Source organism: Alligator sinensis, unplaced genomic scaffold (assembly GCF_000455745.1).
Source record: "Alligator sinensis unplaced genomic scaffold, ASM45574v1 scaffold730_1, whole genome shotgun sequence".
Classification (NCBI taxonomy): Eukaryota; Metazoa; Chordata; order Crocodylia; family Alligatoridae; genus Alligator; species Alligator sinensis.
The window spans coordinates 2,143,061-2,159,795 of NW_005842027.1; the positions used below are offsets into that span (position 1 = coordinate 2,143,061).

Genomic DNA, 16,735 nt, shown 5'->3' on the forward strand with positions numbered 1-16,735 from the left:
TGGCCACCAGATTTTTTCTCCTCCCACATATACTTTTGCTACAGCCCAACACCCACCTGCTTCAGTTCTTTTTTGTAATGCTACTAAACTAAAATGCAGTCTATTATTTAGCAACTAGGGGAAGAATTCTACTAAACTTACGAGCTCGGGTGGTGTTTTTCCAACTGTGTAATGTGCACTTTTTTGGTAGGTATGCAGGTACATATAGATGTATAAGCCATGCTATGACTCTATGTCATGACAGTCTTCTTGCCTTCAATCCAAGCCATAGGTTTGGTTTCTTCAGGACTGCTCTACCCACCCGGACAACTATGCACTTCCATTAGCATAGCAGTGCTCAGACTTCCTCAACAGCAGATATCAGACTGTAATTATGAGGTACTTTCTCTTTCAAGATCAGCTAGATCTACAGCAAACACGGAGACGCCTTTTCCATTCAACCCAGGCAAAAATCTCCCTTACAGCAAGTTATTTTGGTCTGGAAATTCAACTGGAAGCTGCACCCAGGGATTGCAATTTTCAGTATGTGTAATTTCAGCCACCACTGATATTTTTGGTATCTCTGGCTCCTGGCTAAAAATTAAGATTTTTTTTTTCTTTACAAAAATTAACCCAACCTCTTTGAAATCTCAAGAGATCCCTTCAGACAGTATTTAGATGATGACTTTGGCTAGTTCCTATTTTGTCCAAACCAGAGAAAAAATGAACCAGAACACTTGATGCAAACTCTTAATAAAAGCATGGAGAAATTCAGTTCCACATTCAGAGCTGGATAGTAATTTTGCAGTTCAGGTCAGATTCCTTACCATGCTGAACCCCAAACCACCTAGGCCATATCCACACGAGCACAGACATTCATTTCCCTGGGGACAAAAAGAAGTGCTGATCCTACTTGTCTCAGGGAAATGCCAGTGCCATGCACCCTCTGGCGCATGGCAGGTTACCCAGGGTGGAGTAGGGGAGGCTGGAGCCAGCAACTGTGCTGGGCCTAGAAGCTTTACCTAGGGCCCTGGGGGCCTCAGGGAGCTGCAGCCATGGCACTCCTGCAACTGGGAGACTGACCAGCAGCTGGAGCATGGCTCCAGCAAGCTAGGGTCTGATTTTGGGCAGCACATGCTGCCACCACATGCACCACTCCACTTTTTTATGCATGGTATGTGGTGCCACAGACAGATCTGTGGCGCCACATACTACACATCCACAATCATCTGGATGCAGCCCTAGAGCTTTACAGACTGTTGGATTTGGACTTGAGTCTAGATCTGAACTCTGTGGTTGATACAAAGCTGTACCTTCATCCCTTTGCTGTAGTAAATTCAACAACAATTATTCTATTCACAATATATTTTTTATTGTTATTTGTTGTGTTAAGCAAGCAACCACCTTGGCTTAGCAGAGAACTCTTCAGTGAGCTTAAACACAAAAAGGAAGCTTACAAGAAGTGGAAACTTGGACAAACAACTTGGGAGGAGTATAAAAATATTGCTTAGGGATGCAGGAATGAAATCAGGAAAACCAAAGCACAACTGGAGTTGCAGATAGCAAGGAACATGAAGGGTAACCAGAAGGGTTTCTAGAAGTCTGTTAGCAACAAGAGGAAGGTCAGGGAAAGCGTAGGTCCCTTATTGAATGTGGGAGGGAACCTAGTGACAGATGATGAGGAAAAGGCTGAAATACTCAATGCCTTTTTTACCTCGGTCTTCACAGGCAAGATCAGCTCCTAGACTACTGCACCGTGCAGCACATTTTGGTGGAGAAGGTGAGAAGCCCTCAGTAGTGAAAGAACATGTTAGGGACTGTTTATAAAATATGTACAAGTCCATGGTGATGGATGCAATGCATCCAAGGGTGCTGAGGGAGTTGACTGATGTGATTGCAGAACCACTGGCCATTAACTTTGAAAACTCGTGGCGATCAGGGGAGGTCCCAGACAACTGGAAAAGGGTAAATATAGTGCCTGTCTTTAAGAAAGAAATGAAGGAGAATCCAGGGAACTATAGCTTCACCTCAATCCCCAGAAAAATCATGGAGCAGATCCTCAAAGAATCCATTTCTAAGCACTTAGAGGAGAAGAAGGTGATGAGGAACAGTTAGCATGGATTCACCAAGGGCAAGTCATGCTGACCAATCTGATTGCCTTCAATGATGAAATAACTGGCTCTCTGGATGCAGGGAAAGCAGTAGACATAATATACCTTCACTTTAGCAAGGCTTTTGATACAGTCTCCCACAGCAGTCTTGTAAGCAAATTGAGAAAGTATGGGTTGGATGAATGGACTGAAAGGTGGATAGAAAGCTGGTGGGATTGTTGGGCTCAATGGGTAGTAATCAATGGCTCAATGTCTAGCTAGCAGCCATTATCAAGTGGAGTGCCTCAGGGATTGGTCCTGGGGCCGATTTTTTTCAATGTCTTCATTAATGATCTGGAAGATGGGATGGATTGCACCCTCAGCAAGTTTGTGGATGACACCAAGCTGGGGGGAGTAGTATATACACTAGAGGGTAGGGCTACTATTCAGAGTAACCTAGACACACTGGAGGATTGGGCCAAAAAAAATCTCATGAGGTTCAACAAGGACAAATGCAAAGTCACGCACTTAGGATGGAAGAATCCCATGCACAGGCTGGCAGCTGACTGGCTGGGCAGCAGCTCTGTAGAAAACAACTTGGGGGTTATAGCAGATAATAAGATGGATATGAATAAGCAGTGTGCCCTTGTTGCCAAGAAGGCTAACAGCATACTGGGCTGCATTAGTAGGAGTGTTGCCAGCAGATCAAGGGAAGTGATTATTCCCTTCTATTCAGCACTGATGAGGCCACATCTGGAGTACTGTATCTAGTTTTGGGCCCCCTGTCATGGAGCGACAAAAGTAAAGGGGTAGAGATCCCTTTCCTGGGGGCAGAATACCAGCGGGAGAACCTCATGGTGCCAAGGGAACAGCCCCAAAAGCCCTGTGATGGGGAAATACTCATCTGGTGCGGGCATGGCGGTGAAGAGCTGGCAGCTGCAGAAGAAGCAGGTTGCACGCTCCATCGGCTGTTTAGCTGTGCGGCTGGGGCTGGTGCATGACAGTGACATCATCCAGCAGTGCTGGCAGGCAGCTTTAAAAGCCAGCTTCCAGGAAGGAGCCAAGGTGCAACAGCTTGGAGGCGGCGTGTGCTCCCAGCCAGTATGCCCAGCACTGCCTCCAGTCAGGGACCTAGGATGGAGTCATGAAGAGGAGTTTGCCTCCCAATTGATTGGCACCTGTCATTGGACCTGGGAAGGATGCCAAGCACCTGGGAAGGACTAAGCTTTGATTCACATGCAGAGACACACGAGTAGGGAGGAGAGATCATTGCATCTCCAATTTCTTGTTTTTTTTGGTTTCATTATAATTTTACATAGCCCCTGGGGCTGGAGATTGTGCCAAAATATATTGTTCCCAGGGCTGAGGGACCAGAGGCCCTCCAGGGCTCCAGGTAGAGACTCAGAAGGCCCATTGACCTGGATACTGGCCAGAAGGAACACGGCCATAAGGAGAGAGAGCGACCTCCTGGGTGCTCTAAGGACTCTATAGGCCAAACTCAGCTGTAAGGACCCTTGTCCCGCAAACAGTGTGCAACTAGAAGCTGCATCCATAAAAATACATTAAAGTCCATATCGGAACCATTTGCCGTATGGCCAAGTCCATCAGGTTGGCACATGAAAAGGGTGTAGGGGAGGCAGAGCCCCAAGGATGATCATAGGCATCCAAGCAAGTCCTAGTCAGAGGGGAACCATCCACACTTGAACAAGAGATCAAGACATGACGGGCACATATCACGGGCTTTCTCTGGGAGCTGACGCACAGCTAACATGAGTGCCCAAGGAAGAGCCAAACGGGGTCAGGAACACCCGCCCCTGAGCCACTCGGGAGTGGTTACTCGAGTCTAGACAGGCACACGCCCTGTTATAGAAAGGATGTGGATAAGTTGGGGAGAGTCCAGCAGAGAGCAACAAAAATAGCTTGGAGGGGATGGGAGGAGGTAGGGTACATGACTTATGAGGAGAGGCTGAGAGAACTGAGTTTATTTAGTCTGCAGAAGAGAAGACTGAGGGGGGATTTGATAGAAGCCTTTAACTACCTGAAGGGTGGTTCCAAAGAGGATGGAGCTAGACTGTTCTCAGTAGTGACAGATGATAGAACAAGGAACAATGGTCTCAAGTTGCAGCAAGGAAGGCTTAAGTTGGATATTAAGAAAAACTCTCTCACTAGGAGCATGGTGAAACACTGAAACAGGTTACCCAGAGAGGTGGTAGAATCTCCATCCTTGAAGGTTTGTAAGGCGTGGCTTGACAAAGCCCTGGCCAGAATGATCTAGTTGGGGATGGTCCTGCTTTGAGTAGGGGGTTGAACTAGATGACCTCCTGAGGTCCCTTCCAAACCTAATTTTCTATGCTTCTATATTACAGCGGCATAAAGAAATCCCAAGTGATTTTCTTAGGCCCCTGGCAGATGTTATATTTGTCACACGTTATATGAGAATATCATGTCATAAACCATAACATGCCAGATGTTAAACCAGTTTATCCCTGGATAAAAATGGTGAATCAGTCAAAAAAAATTGCTCATTGAAACAGCAACTGCTTCATGGCTTGGAAATATCCTGCAATGCTCTTAATGTGTGGCTAATTGGCACGTTACTATTTGCCATGTAATACTCACATATAACACACACGTAACAGTTACTAGGGGCTTTGCTAGATTTCATATATGCAGATAGAAAGAGACCCTGCCTTGAACAGCCTACAATCTAAACAGATGAAACACACATAGGATAGAAGAAAGGAGTATTATCATTCTGATTTGACAGAAATGGAAACTGAGACAGGAAGATAAGTCCTATCCAACGCCATACAATACTCTGGGAATTGAATCCACACTGTCCAGGTTCCAGTCCACTGTTTAGTACATTCTGCCTTTCCATCATTTTCTCCCTCTAATTCTCATCCTACCTACTCTGAAACTAAGAGATCCATTTCAGCTCACCAACTTATTTTTATTTGAAAAGAAAGAAATATTGTAACTGCTTAACTAACCTGTTGTCTCCTCAGTCCATCTTTCCAATTCCCATGGACCAATTTTCTCTTTTATTTTCTGTCTGCCTCAAATATATTTGAAGAGCCCTTTTATAGTTGTCTGAAATAGTCTCTAAAGTCAGCGTTCAATTTTTTTTATTTTTTGCTCTTCTAATTATATTTTTAGCTTGCTCCTGGTGGTTTTTATAGCTTTCCCAAATCCTCTCCTTACCAAGTTGGCTATATTGTTACAAGACTTCTATTTATTACTTGTACTACTCTTTACATCCCTACTTAACTGCATTGGCCTCAGATGAGCATTAAATGATAAGAGCTTCAGCTGAAGTCTTTCTGCCCATTTCTAAAATGTACTGAAACTCCATTATTGTGAATCCAGTTATCCTAAATTCCCTCTTATCATGAATATCCCCCTGAGGGCCACTTCTTCAAGGTGAAATCTCAGGTTAGCTCTGAATGGCTGGAGTCCACCTCACAAAAATACCAATTGCTCTTAGCAATAGAAAGGAGGAAGGAGTAAATTGCTCTGAGGGCTGAACTACTCTTTCACTGAGAAGGGTCATTTGTATTTCAGGGTTTAGTTACAGTGATGGAGCAGTAAAGAATCATTTACACCACTACTGCACAGTCACAGGAGCTCATTCTCTAATACCGTCCATCAGCCACTTTGCACAAAACTTTAAATTCATGAAAAAACTAAAATCTGCATACAGGGCCAAATGCAGGAATTCTGCCAACTTGACTCCAAGTTATACAGGGGGCACCTCTGAAAGAGTCCAGTGGAAGCTAATATGGATGAAGTGCAGGGAAAAAATGGTAATTCTAATTAACTCTAAATAGAATTCTTCTAGTTAGTTCTATTTTATTAAAATTATTCTAATTAATTTTTTGGAAATACTATGGGAAGTTTCCATCCCAAGAAATGAATGTGTAGCTGAGCTTTTTTTGAATCTCAGAAGTAGTTATTTACAAAAAAGGAAGAAGATGCCTTTGTATTTGTTTGGCATCAGCTGGCAGTAGAAGTGACAGAGCTAATATGAAGCAGGGATTTTTTTCGGTATCCATAGCCAGAAGAGAGAGAAAAATTTCCAGGAAACTTGCAAGACAGACTGTTCTAACAAGATTCTGATTTAGGGAATTATTATCATGTGCTAATGTTACTGGACTGCAGGGTTGGCTCAGTACCGTTACCACATCACTGCGCATGGTTCTGAGCTCATGCACATTTTGACTTACAGACACATTCCAGCTTCTACTGTTTTTCCCTTGCAGTCTAGGGCCAGTACATCCTACAGTATCTGGGGAAAATTCAGTTGACCTGGATATTTTGGGAATCAGTAACAGCACTTAATATCAGATGCATCCAGAGAGCAACTACCTAACTGCTGTCTTTGCTAGTTTAACTGTAATATCAGAACTCACTAATGTTGACAACTTTCCTAGTTTATTTGCCTGCTCTTGACATTTGGTGTCCTATTTCTTAGCATCCCCTTCTTTCTTAGTTCATCCATGTTACTTTTTTCCCCTTAAACTATTGTAGTCTTATTTTATAAATATGCCACTCCAGGAAAGAATCAGACTAGACGTGTCCCTGTTGTCATGTTCTCTCCTTTATCCCTGCAATGTTTTGTTACCTCTACAATTCAAGTACACCTGTTCAAAGCTTTCCATATTTGAAAGGGATTTTTTATATGTAACAAAATAAAAACTAACTGCAAAAAAGAAGGTGATGGGCTGCAAATACCAGAGACAGATCAAGATCCTGCTTCTCCTTCCAGCTTCATGGATACTCTGAGGTGGGTAAGGTCTTTTGGTTCAAGACCACCTCTAAATGGGATACAGATGGTCTTCTCCTGTTTAACCTATATAAACAGCCAGGTTGCCTGAAAACTGACAGGTGGCCTGCTATTCAGTCACATGCAAGATCTTGCTTAAAAATTTACCCCTTTTATAAGTAGTTAGCATAGTACAGCCTCTTTCTCTTAGTTTCCAAGCAGGTATCAGACATGCCTCCTGAGAACTTTGCTCCCCAAAGCACTGGCAGAGCCAACACTATTAGGATGGAAGGGGAGCAGGGGGTGGGCAAAGAACAGCTAGGTTAGCATTCCCCCAATTTCAGGCTACTTACCTAGAGTAGCTCTGTCTCACACATGAAATCTTTATACTGATCAATCATATTTAGTGTCAAAAAGGAATTTTTGCAAACAGTGCTGTAGAAATGAAGTTTGGTGTCCAAGGCAAAACCCGCAGCAGCAGCCTGCCCTCGCCCTGCTTACAGATCCCAGTGGCACACGCCCCTTCATGCTTGCCCAGGAGTGGGCACAGTGGCAGGAGCCACCTTTCCCCCATCTCCGTGCCCCCCCAAATGAGCCTTTTGTGGCTCTGGCCCACACCCCATCCTGCTTGGGAAGCACCTATTGGTACCTCTTCACCTAGGCACCCAGGGCAGTCACCCTGCTTGTCCCCCTCCCCCTCTTGCTACGGCACTGTTTGCAAATATCAGTTTACCTTTCTGAAGAAATATCTTCAGCAATTCTATCACAGTTGCTTTCTGTGAATATTGTGGCATATACATTTTGCCATCCCAAAACTTTGAGAGAAAAATTTCAAGATCCATAAAATTTTGCAAAACTCAACTTTTATATTTATACATGTGCAAGTATTTGCACCAATAATGCTTGTACGCTGCTCCCATCATGCAAGAAAAACACCCTCCCTTATCTTAGCAATGTAACTCAAATGGTGAACACCAGCAATTTGCAGACAGCTATTCTCAAATCAATCCACAAAGTTAGAGGTAACCTGCAAACAAGCAAAAAAGTTTAAGAAAAAGAGGGAGGCTCATTACAAAAAAAAAAAAATCTCATTACAAATTGGCTGCTTAATTCCAATCACATTAGCTGGCGAAGTAGCAAAGCTTGGAGAAGTATCTGCGCTGAAAAATTAAACGTGAGTAGAGATGTCTATTTACCATTTTTAGAAAAAGCTGTGCTGAAATGTGTCATCTGACTTTTTGCTGTACATATGCCTGAAACTAAATGTTTAGCCGCATTTGAAAAGTTTACTTTATCTTCCATAAGTAAAAATTATGCATTTTTACAATACTTTCTCTAAGGTTTGTTTTGGAAAGGTCTGAAAAAAAATACTAACTTGTTTTTAAATGAAAAGCTCAGAACAGATTAACACTTATCTTGGAAAAAAATGCCATTTAAATCAAAAGTATTTTGAACCCCAAAAAATGGATAAAAGAAAAATAAATATCACCCAATAGTAAATTTATCAAGTATCCCATCTCAGAGCCAGGTAGGTCTTTGTCTTGCTGTAATGGTTACATGTGTATGGTTCCTTATGGAGCTTGCTATGGCCTTTCAAGTAATGGACACTTGGTCCTTAGCTCAGGCAGTAGATGCCAATGTTTTTATACACAAAGTTCCTCTGCAGAAGGATCAACCAATAGTGCCATTGCATATCTTAGGATGTTACTTTATTCACATTCAACCTCCATAAGTTCAAGCACTTGTTTTGAAGGTATCAACAAGACAATTAGGAATGTACACAAAAACTCACCCCACCTCACTGCTGTTAGCAGAGAGGGCACAACAGGTGATCCAACAAATATTAGAAGGAAGCTGCTGTTGCCAACTGGCTAGCAGTAAGGGAGAAGGGATGAAATCTGCAAGAAGCCTGTCCAAACACAAATCTAACAACTTCTTAGAGCCCAACACTTTTTCTATCAGCTGAATGTTATCTCACTGTGCTCAATCAGCCATGGTATAGATATACTTGCTCTGTTCGCCTGCCACACCCTTTGGGTCACATCACCTACTTTCCTCAATACACTAAAATGTACCATTAACAGAAGCTAGGCTGAATAATAGATAAGCCAGTGTCTCTTGGGATGAATGTATTATGAATACAGTACCAGTAGTGTTTGTCCGTTGCTCCATATGTAGCTTTACAAGTGTAAAGTTCAGCACTAGAATATAAAATAATGTAACAAGACAAAAATAGCTCAGCAGTTTTCCATAATGTCAAACCTTTTTATTTGGGCACTACGTATGGTATGGCCATGTAGACCTCATCCTTATGCAGTATTGCCAACATGTTAAACTGCATGTGAATTATACCATAGTTTTGTCATTGAAAAGTATGCAAGGTGTCAGACTGGATCCAAAGACATCAATTCATTAGATCAATGGGAAGAATCATTTAAAATCAGCGGTATAAGTTCCTGCAGAAGACTATCATGCTAACAGACTACCTGAATCTACTGACATGAACAAATAGAGGCAAAACCACTTACCATAAACTAGAGGAAGGCCTGAACTACACAACAAATTTCTGTCAGCACTATTCACCTTCCATCACCACTCGTGTATAAACGAATGTAAACCAATATGATGTAATATGGGAACTCACTTTCTCTAACACAAGTCCTCATCTGACATACAGTCACTAGCAACATGCCATTATGGACATGTCCTAATGACATAAAAATGCAGGCAGTGATATGCCAACAGAGGTTCTGCTAAGAAAATTTGCATTTCCTCCAGGTAGATCTAAGCTCAGAAAAGAACCAGTGCAACCCAAGTGACCAAGGAAAGTTTAAAAGAGAGATGCACTTTGTATTCCAAGATGTAAGTGAAAAAAAGATATCCTCTCAAATAATTAGGATTCATAAGACCTTCACCTCAATATGTGATGAAAAAACTATTTCTGACTCCGGAAGGAAAGAGAGGGAGATGAGAGAAATGGCATTGTAGCAACCTACTATCTGCCATTAGATAGTAGATACCAATCTACTATCTTGGGTTGGTCCCTGCCAACCCAAGTGCTTTCAAAGAGGCCTGGGGATCAGATCCTCAGCACAGCCAGAACCCTGTACTAGGCAGAACCCTTGACACGTGCACACACATGCCTTTGGGCTCAGTCTTGGGTTTTTTATAATACTTCAGCAAGATTTCTGTAGCTTGCCAAGACAATGAAGTTTCACTGAATTTAATTCAGTACCCATGGCCTGTCAGACCAGTACACTTGCCATAAGAAAGACAGTATCATGTGTTCATTTGCATGCTTTTTTTAACTGTGCCTCTTTAAACAGTTGCTTTGGGCAGAGCTGTAGATGTCCAACTTGCCAAGCACAATTATAGCATCACAAGATGACACTTACCTGAGCAAAGGCAAGACTTGAGTTTGATAGTGGATTTAGTTCTCTAGCAGAAAGGGCTCTGCACTGTATTTTCAGGTGGGGTACCCCTAATGACTGTTCATGCTGAGCGTATACCCCAGGAAGAAGTGGAAGCAGGAAGGCAGGGTCTATTAGAGACCACATCAATGACAGTGCAAGTGTTCATGTTTCTCTAGCCTCCATAGGTGCCAGATGGGACAGAGTGAAATGAAGGCTTGTATGTTAGATAGGGAAGGCTTTTTCCTCTTTCACTGTTCCTCAATTTGGCGGTAATTCATGGTTTAAGATTTAATTCTGGCAGATGTGTTGGCAGGACTTAGCAGGGCTGCTTGTTAGGGCAGTTCACCAATGCACAATGTATCTAGGGAAACCAGAGTCCTCCATGGGCAAAAGGCAGCAATGACTGGTGTCACAGCATGGAACTGTCCATGTTAAGAGACACCACTGGATATCATAGCTCAATTCCCCCTCCAGCTTTCCTTTACCACTCACTGAAACTAAATTCTGAAACATGTTAATAACACTGTACTGTTATTGCTGCAGGCTATATGTGCAAGCAGCCTGCTGATGTCTGGGCTGGCCTCTTGTGGACATTTTCATTAACAGCACAACCAAATTCAGAGAGAGGGCCTAGTTCAACAGTGTGCTATACCAAGAGAACTCCACTGAAATCAACATGCGTAAAAGGTGGAGAAAACCACCCGGAGAATCCAGCTCTCAGAACTGAAGACTGGTAAAATCCTAATGATCCAAACTGATTGTACTAAAATCAAGGGACTCATGAGATGGACAAGGAGCTGACTAATTCCAGTTACTTCCAACAAAAGTCTGAGAATTAAATCCTCCAATATCACAAGGCAAATATACCTATTTTAGTGATTCTAATGGAATTATTCACATACCTAAAATTATATATATGTCTAAGAGTTTTGCTAAACTGAGTCTCTGCGAACAATCAGTTCTTTTAGGTATCAGCACTCAGTAGATCTAGGGTATTTGACAGGAAAATACCTCTCTAATCGTTAACAGGAATCATGAACTTTCACCTTTTGGTGCAATTCACTCTGCAATTTTCAAGTCAGACTACACAGAAAGGTGCTTGCTTAGTAAAACTCTGTAGCCAAACAGACTAATAAGTTAGGACTCAAAAACAGTTTGACTCAGTTTAATGTTTCTAAGTAAGCAACGTTATCTGCAGCAAGATATTTATCTGCATGCCAGCCACACACACAAACGTGGGAGAGTTTGGTTATTATTACCTTGATACTTAGCAGTCTGGTACCAGTTCTTAATAAATTCCAGCAAGGAGCATTAGCTTTGCACAATCCAGCTCTGTTTTTCAAAGTCTTCACCATTTTGCAAGTTGTCAAAATTCTTGTCATCTTGAGGATGTTGACTGGTAACCACAGAAAAATGTAGAGATATCTACCTCCAACTTATAATCTTTTTAAGTCTTTGACACAGGCAATCACAGATGTTTGCAAACTCCTGTGAAAGAAAACAGAAGAGCAACTAGAATAGCAAAGCACTCCCTTGCTTTCCCATTCATTCTGCCATTAAAAGACTTCAGGGAAGCTCCACCTTCTCCAAGGTGGGAGGGAGAAATGCTTGCAACACTTTTACAGAAATGGCCAATAAGCTTATCATATGAATTACATCATATACCAAATACCAGCTCTGCCTATTGGATGAGAGCAAGAGCTGCAGGTACCAATCAGAGAAACTGTTCATACAATGCATTAAACAGAGCTCAAGCACACTAAAATAATATTCCAGAGTATTGCCTAACACACAGAGTAGAGTAGGAGCAATAGCTTTTATTCTCTCAACTGCTTCAGAGTCTAAAAGAGAGCAGAGAGATTTTCTACGCATGTTAGAATTGCCAAAACTTGTTCTGTGATTTTGAGTGTGCATTACAAATTCTCTTTCCTCAAAAGAAATAATTTCTGTGGTTTCATAGGAATGAAAGTAAGAAAAGGGGAAGAATAAGCTCTTTAGAACATGAATGTGTATAAATTTATACCTAGGTCCAATATTTGACACTACTTGGTAATATTTAGGGTATGTATTGTACAAATTAGATGCTCTAATTTGTACAATACATACATTCGTACAAAAAAAAAGTAGTGTCATTCCATATTTCATTTTCTTCCCAGAGAACTACTGTAGGCCAAATCCATATCTGGTGTAAATTGGTGCTGCACCATTAACTACATGAGTGATGCAGTCACAGAGGGGTTAAAGCACCTTGTTACAACCCCAGTTCATGACATGAGACTGATGTCAAAACCCCCAGGTGATCCAGCTGTAAATGGATATTGGTCATTCAGGCTAGAAAATCAAAGCCAGTTGAATGTGATCCTAGTCACATTACTCCATTTTGTGTGCCAATGGAGTACTTTAAAAACATTACCCTAATCAGCAGTTGGGTTTGGTGAACAGAGCTTCCTTTCATTGGCAACACTGATGGTAATTATGCCAGGTAAGGTGTAATATAATTTATTTTAGTTATTAAATTGACTTGTAAAGTCTATTAACAAGTCCAGGGTTAAAAAGACTACTCCTCAAATATCAAAACCACTTCCTTCTTCAAAGCCTCTGTAACATCATGAGATGAAACAAATGACCCCTGCAACAACAGGAAACAATTCCTAAACTTTTGTTTCTCTCTTGAACCCTTCTATCTCAAATTTAGTCTATGAATTGTTGACTTCCAATAGCCAGCAAATATATCAGGTATTCCAAAAAGAGACCTCTATTTAATAAAACCTTTAAAGCACATGGTTAAGACTGTCCCTGTTCAGAACAGCACTTAAATATGTGCTTGACTTCAAATATCTGCTTAAGTGCTTCCCTGAATAAACATCTTGTCCTGAATAAAGACCAGGATAAGAAATAACAAATAATTGAAAGAAACAATTCAACTGCACAAGCCTGGCAAAATGAAGCAAACTGATGGTTTGTATCTAGCAGGAAACCCTCACTGCTGGAGCTCAAACTTTCCTTAAAGCAGGCTGATTTTTTTTCCTGTCAGTATGCTTTCTTATATCTCATCATCCCTCCTGAATGTCAGGGTAAATTCATTCAGGGGCTCAAGGATAGCAGAGAAGCATAACACTACCAAGCCAGAATATCAATCAGATGGTAACATCTGAAATATTGACAAAAAACAAGTATGAAGATGGTAACTTCTTTTACCAACATGATCTTGAAAATATTTAGCAGGTCTGGTGGAAAGGCTGTGTTTTGTTTCATATTAGTTTACACTATATCCTGCCTAGGTATGGAGTAGAAGGAAGATGTAGAAATGCATATTAGAAATAGGTGTTTACATTCTTTTAAATGAAGAAACACACTTATCAGACAGTTACTCTACAATGTAAAAATAACTATGGTCAATAGTCAAGGGTGTTATAAAACCTTTTGCCCAAGATTTTTAAATGAATAAGGATTTTCAGTGCTTCCATTTTTGGATGCCTCAATTCAGAACACCAAAATGGAAACATCTAAAAACCCTAGTCATATGTGAAAATCTTAGTTGTGATCAATTATTAATTCAATTAAAATAAAGTTGCAGCAGAACTTTTAAAGGAGAGGCAGAGGGAAGGGTGATACTGTTCCCACTGAGGTCAAACAAGACTAATTCATGCTGAACAAAGACTTATGTTTGGGGGTGGAGGGGTTGTTAAAACAAACTTGCTATGCATAGAGTTTATGCAAAACTTAATTCAGCGAGAGCATGAAAACTCCAGGAAATTTTCATTTAAGGAGGAAAAATAAAGTTTCATTATAGCAGAGCTTGTAGTAGAGACTTCTAATCCCACAGAAAGCCTAGGAAATCAGGTTTTTTGTCCCATGTGGGGACAATATTCATATCTATACAGCCAACCAGATCCAGTGCAGCTCTTCTGTAGTCAGTATGGCCTAGAAATGGAAGGAGCAGCTACTTGTTTCATGTATGTTAAGCTTCCATAATCCTTTTCTGTTCCATCTTTAATACTCGCCTCATTGCTGGCGCACTTGGAGCTGCCAGGCACCTTCATTCATGTTATCTTGGGGCCCCCAGTGAAGGAAGATGCTTAAAAACATGCTTAACATTAAGCACACTAAGTATTTTTACTGGATTAGAGAACATTGTGTCCAGTATCTTGCCTGTAGGACCACTCCCAGAAGAGTCCCATGAAGGTCTCATGGCATACTGGGCTCTGCATGGACCATCCACCAGGGGGTAACCTTCTGAAACAAGAACATTTAAAAAAAATGGTCAGATACTTTGTGCAACAATTGTCAACTCAGCCTTTCTACCTTCCAGTAACACTCAATATAACCATGCAAACACCCTGAAGAACAGGGGGGAGAGTGTTGAACAGTGTGCAAACAAGCCAATGAAATTAAGCAAGGCTCTGAATGTGACCAGGAATCATGAGGAGGGGTTATCTGAAGTCAATCAATGGGTCATCTGCTGATGTGGGGGGAACTATTGCCATCCTAAATTAAACAAATTTCTTTGGAGAAAAAAAATATGCACTGCAAATAGGATATTTTGCAATTCTCTTTGTAGTGGCTGACCAGGTGCTTAGGGACAGCAGATCAAACAGGTCATGCTGAGGGTCATGGTGGAAAATCTGGATTGTAAAACTGGACTGAACCACCCTATTTTATTTCACTCATGCACACCCCCAGGATGCTTGATGCTGAAATGTCTTCTGATTTTACAACTACAAGTTTTGCTTCAATGCACAATGTGCCCATTAAGGAAGACACAGCTTTATTTGCTTCATGGCTAGTATCAGGACAGTGGGTAAAAAAGGCATACCGAAGATCAGAGTCTCGTTGTGCTAGGACCCCCTCCAGAATAAACCTATGGCTGCAGCCAACATATGGCAGCTTTGGCTGTATATACGAGTCCAGAACAGAGGCCAGAAATGAAGCTACAGCAGGTCTGTGAATGTGCTGTGATCTGTGCCCTTCATGGACAGAATATCAACTGATTTAGAGGGCCAACCCACAGCGCACATCCAATACAAGAATTCAGCAAAAATTCTCTAGTCCAATCTGATGAACTTCCTTATCCCCTCTGAGGGAAGAATTTGGCTATACATGACTTACGGGGAGTAGATAGAAATGTAACTAAAATGGAGACAGGGTTGAAAGAAATCTACAGATTTCTGGATTTTACATAACTGCCACAGCTCTTCTGGCCCATGTCACAAAGGGAAAAAAGATACATTATTTTAACTATGGCTATTATAGCAATATTCTCATTATTTTCACCTGATATTAAAATTATACAACTGCCTCTGCAGGTTTAATGGCAGAGCTATCTAGACATCCATCTCAGCTCTTATAGCTATTGCAGTAAAATGACTGTCATTTCAAGTTCTTCTCAAAATTACATTACAAAACCAATTCTTATTTGCAGAGGAAAAAAGAAAAGAAAAAGAAAAGAAAAGAAAATCAAGAGAATTTCTGGACATACTGGTCCAGATTCACATCTCGGTGGGTGCACCTCCACCATGCATTAATGCACCATTGTTACTGCACAGTAAGTTTAGTACCTGTAATAACAGGTGCCAATTCAGTGCATAGTAACTGGCGCTACTGCACAGAAGCACTGGCGCATGGTCTTTTAGTGATGCTCATGTGCAGCAGACTAATTCTGCTGTGCATAAGCACAGCTTTTGCCATGGCGCACTAATGCGCAGTGGAATTAGTCTACTGCGAATTTAATGTCTCGTGTAGATGTGCCCAGTTACATCAGAGTAAAACCAGAGTAACTCTTTTGAGGTCCACTGTAAAAAACAGGTGTGAGATAGAGCAACTGAAAAGACCAATTCAATTGAAACATTATGGATTTACACTAGTGTAACAGGACATGAGACAACGCACAGTAGACTAATTCTACTGAATATTAGTGCATCATGACAAAAGCCATGCTAAGGCACAGTAGAATTAGCCTACTGCACATTAAGCATCACAAAAAGACTGTGCTGTTGCTAATGTGCAGTAGCACCAGCTACTGTGCATTTAATTAGTACCTCGTATTAGAGGTACTAAATTTAATGCATAGTAGCAACGGCACATTAATGCATGTGTAGATGTGCCCACAAACTACCGGGGGAGATTTTAAAAAACGCCTAAAGGATTTAAGAGCACAAGTGACCTGAACAACACAGGACTTGTATTTCTGTAGTTTTCTGGTGGGTTTGAAAACAAATCTTCCCATCTGCCAGCTGTTTTAGATCTCTGTTCTGAACATGTGCTCTCAGGAAGAAGAGGGATTCAGAAAATAATCTGAGTTGAACCCTGGTGAAAACATGGAGGAAACTAGAAACATGGAGGAAACATGGAGGAAAACTAGAGAAGGTTTAAGCAGCACTTCACTCTGTGTGAATGATGGGTGTTAGTACAAAGGAGGACAGGAAGTTAACTTATTTGTGATAAAAGTTGGTTCTGAAACAATTTTAATTTTAATAGGTTTCAAGTTA

The 16,735-nt window shown here is 41.3% G+C and overlaps 1 protein-coding gene across 2 annotated transcripts in view; it reads right to left on the reverse strand.

Moving 5' to 3' along the window:
* CPS1 (carbamoyl-phosphate synthase 1) overlaps positions 1 to 11,796 on the reverse strand; it is a 144,163-nt gene extending 132,367 nt beyond the window's left edge. For both annotated transcript variants that reach the window (XM_025202494.1, XM_006022276.3), the window contains exon 1: positions 11,507 to 11,796. In XM_025202494.1, coding sequence (XP_025058279.1) covers positions 11,507 to 11,629 — 123 coding nt within the window. In that variant the 5' untranslated portion in view covers positions 11,630 to 11,796. The remainder of the gene's footprint in view (positions 1 to 11,506) is intronic.
* Positions 11,797 to 16,735: the final 4,939 nt, after the last annotated feature.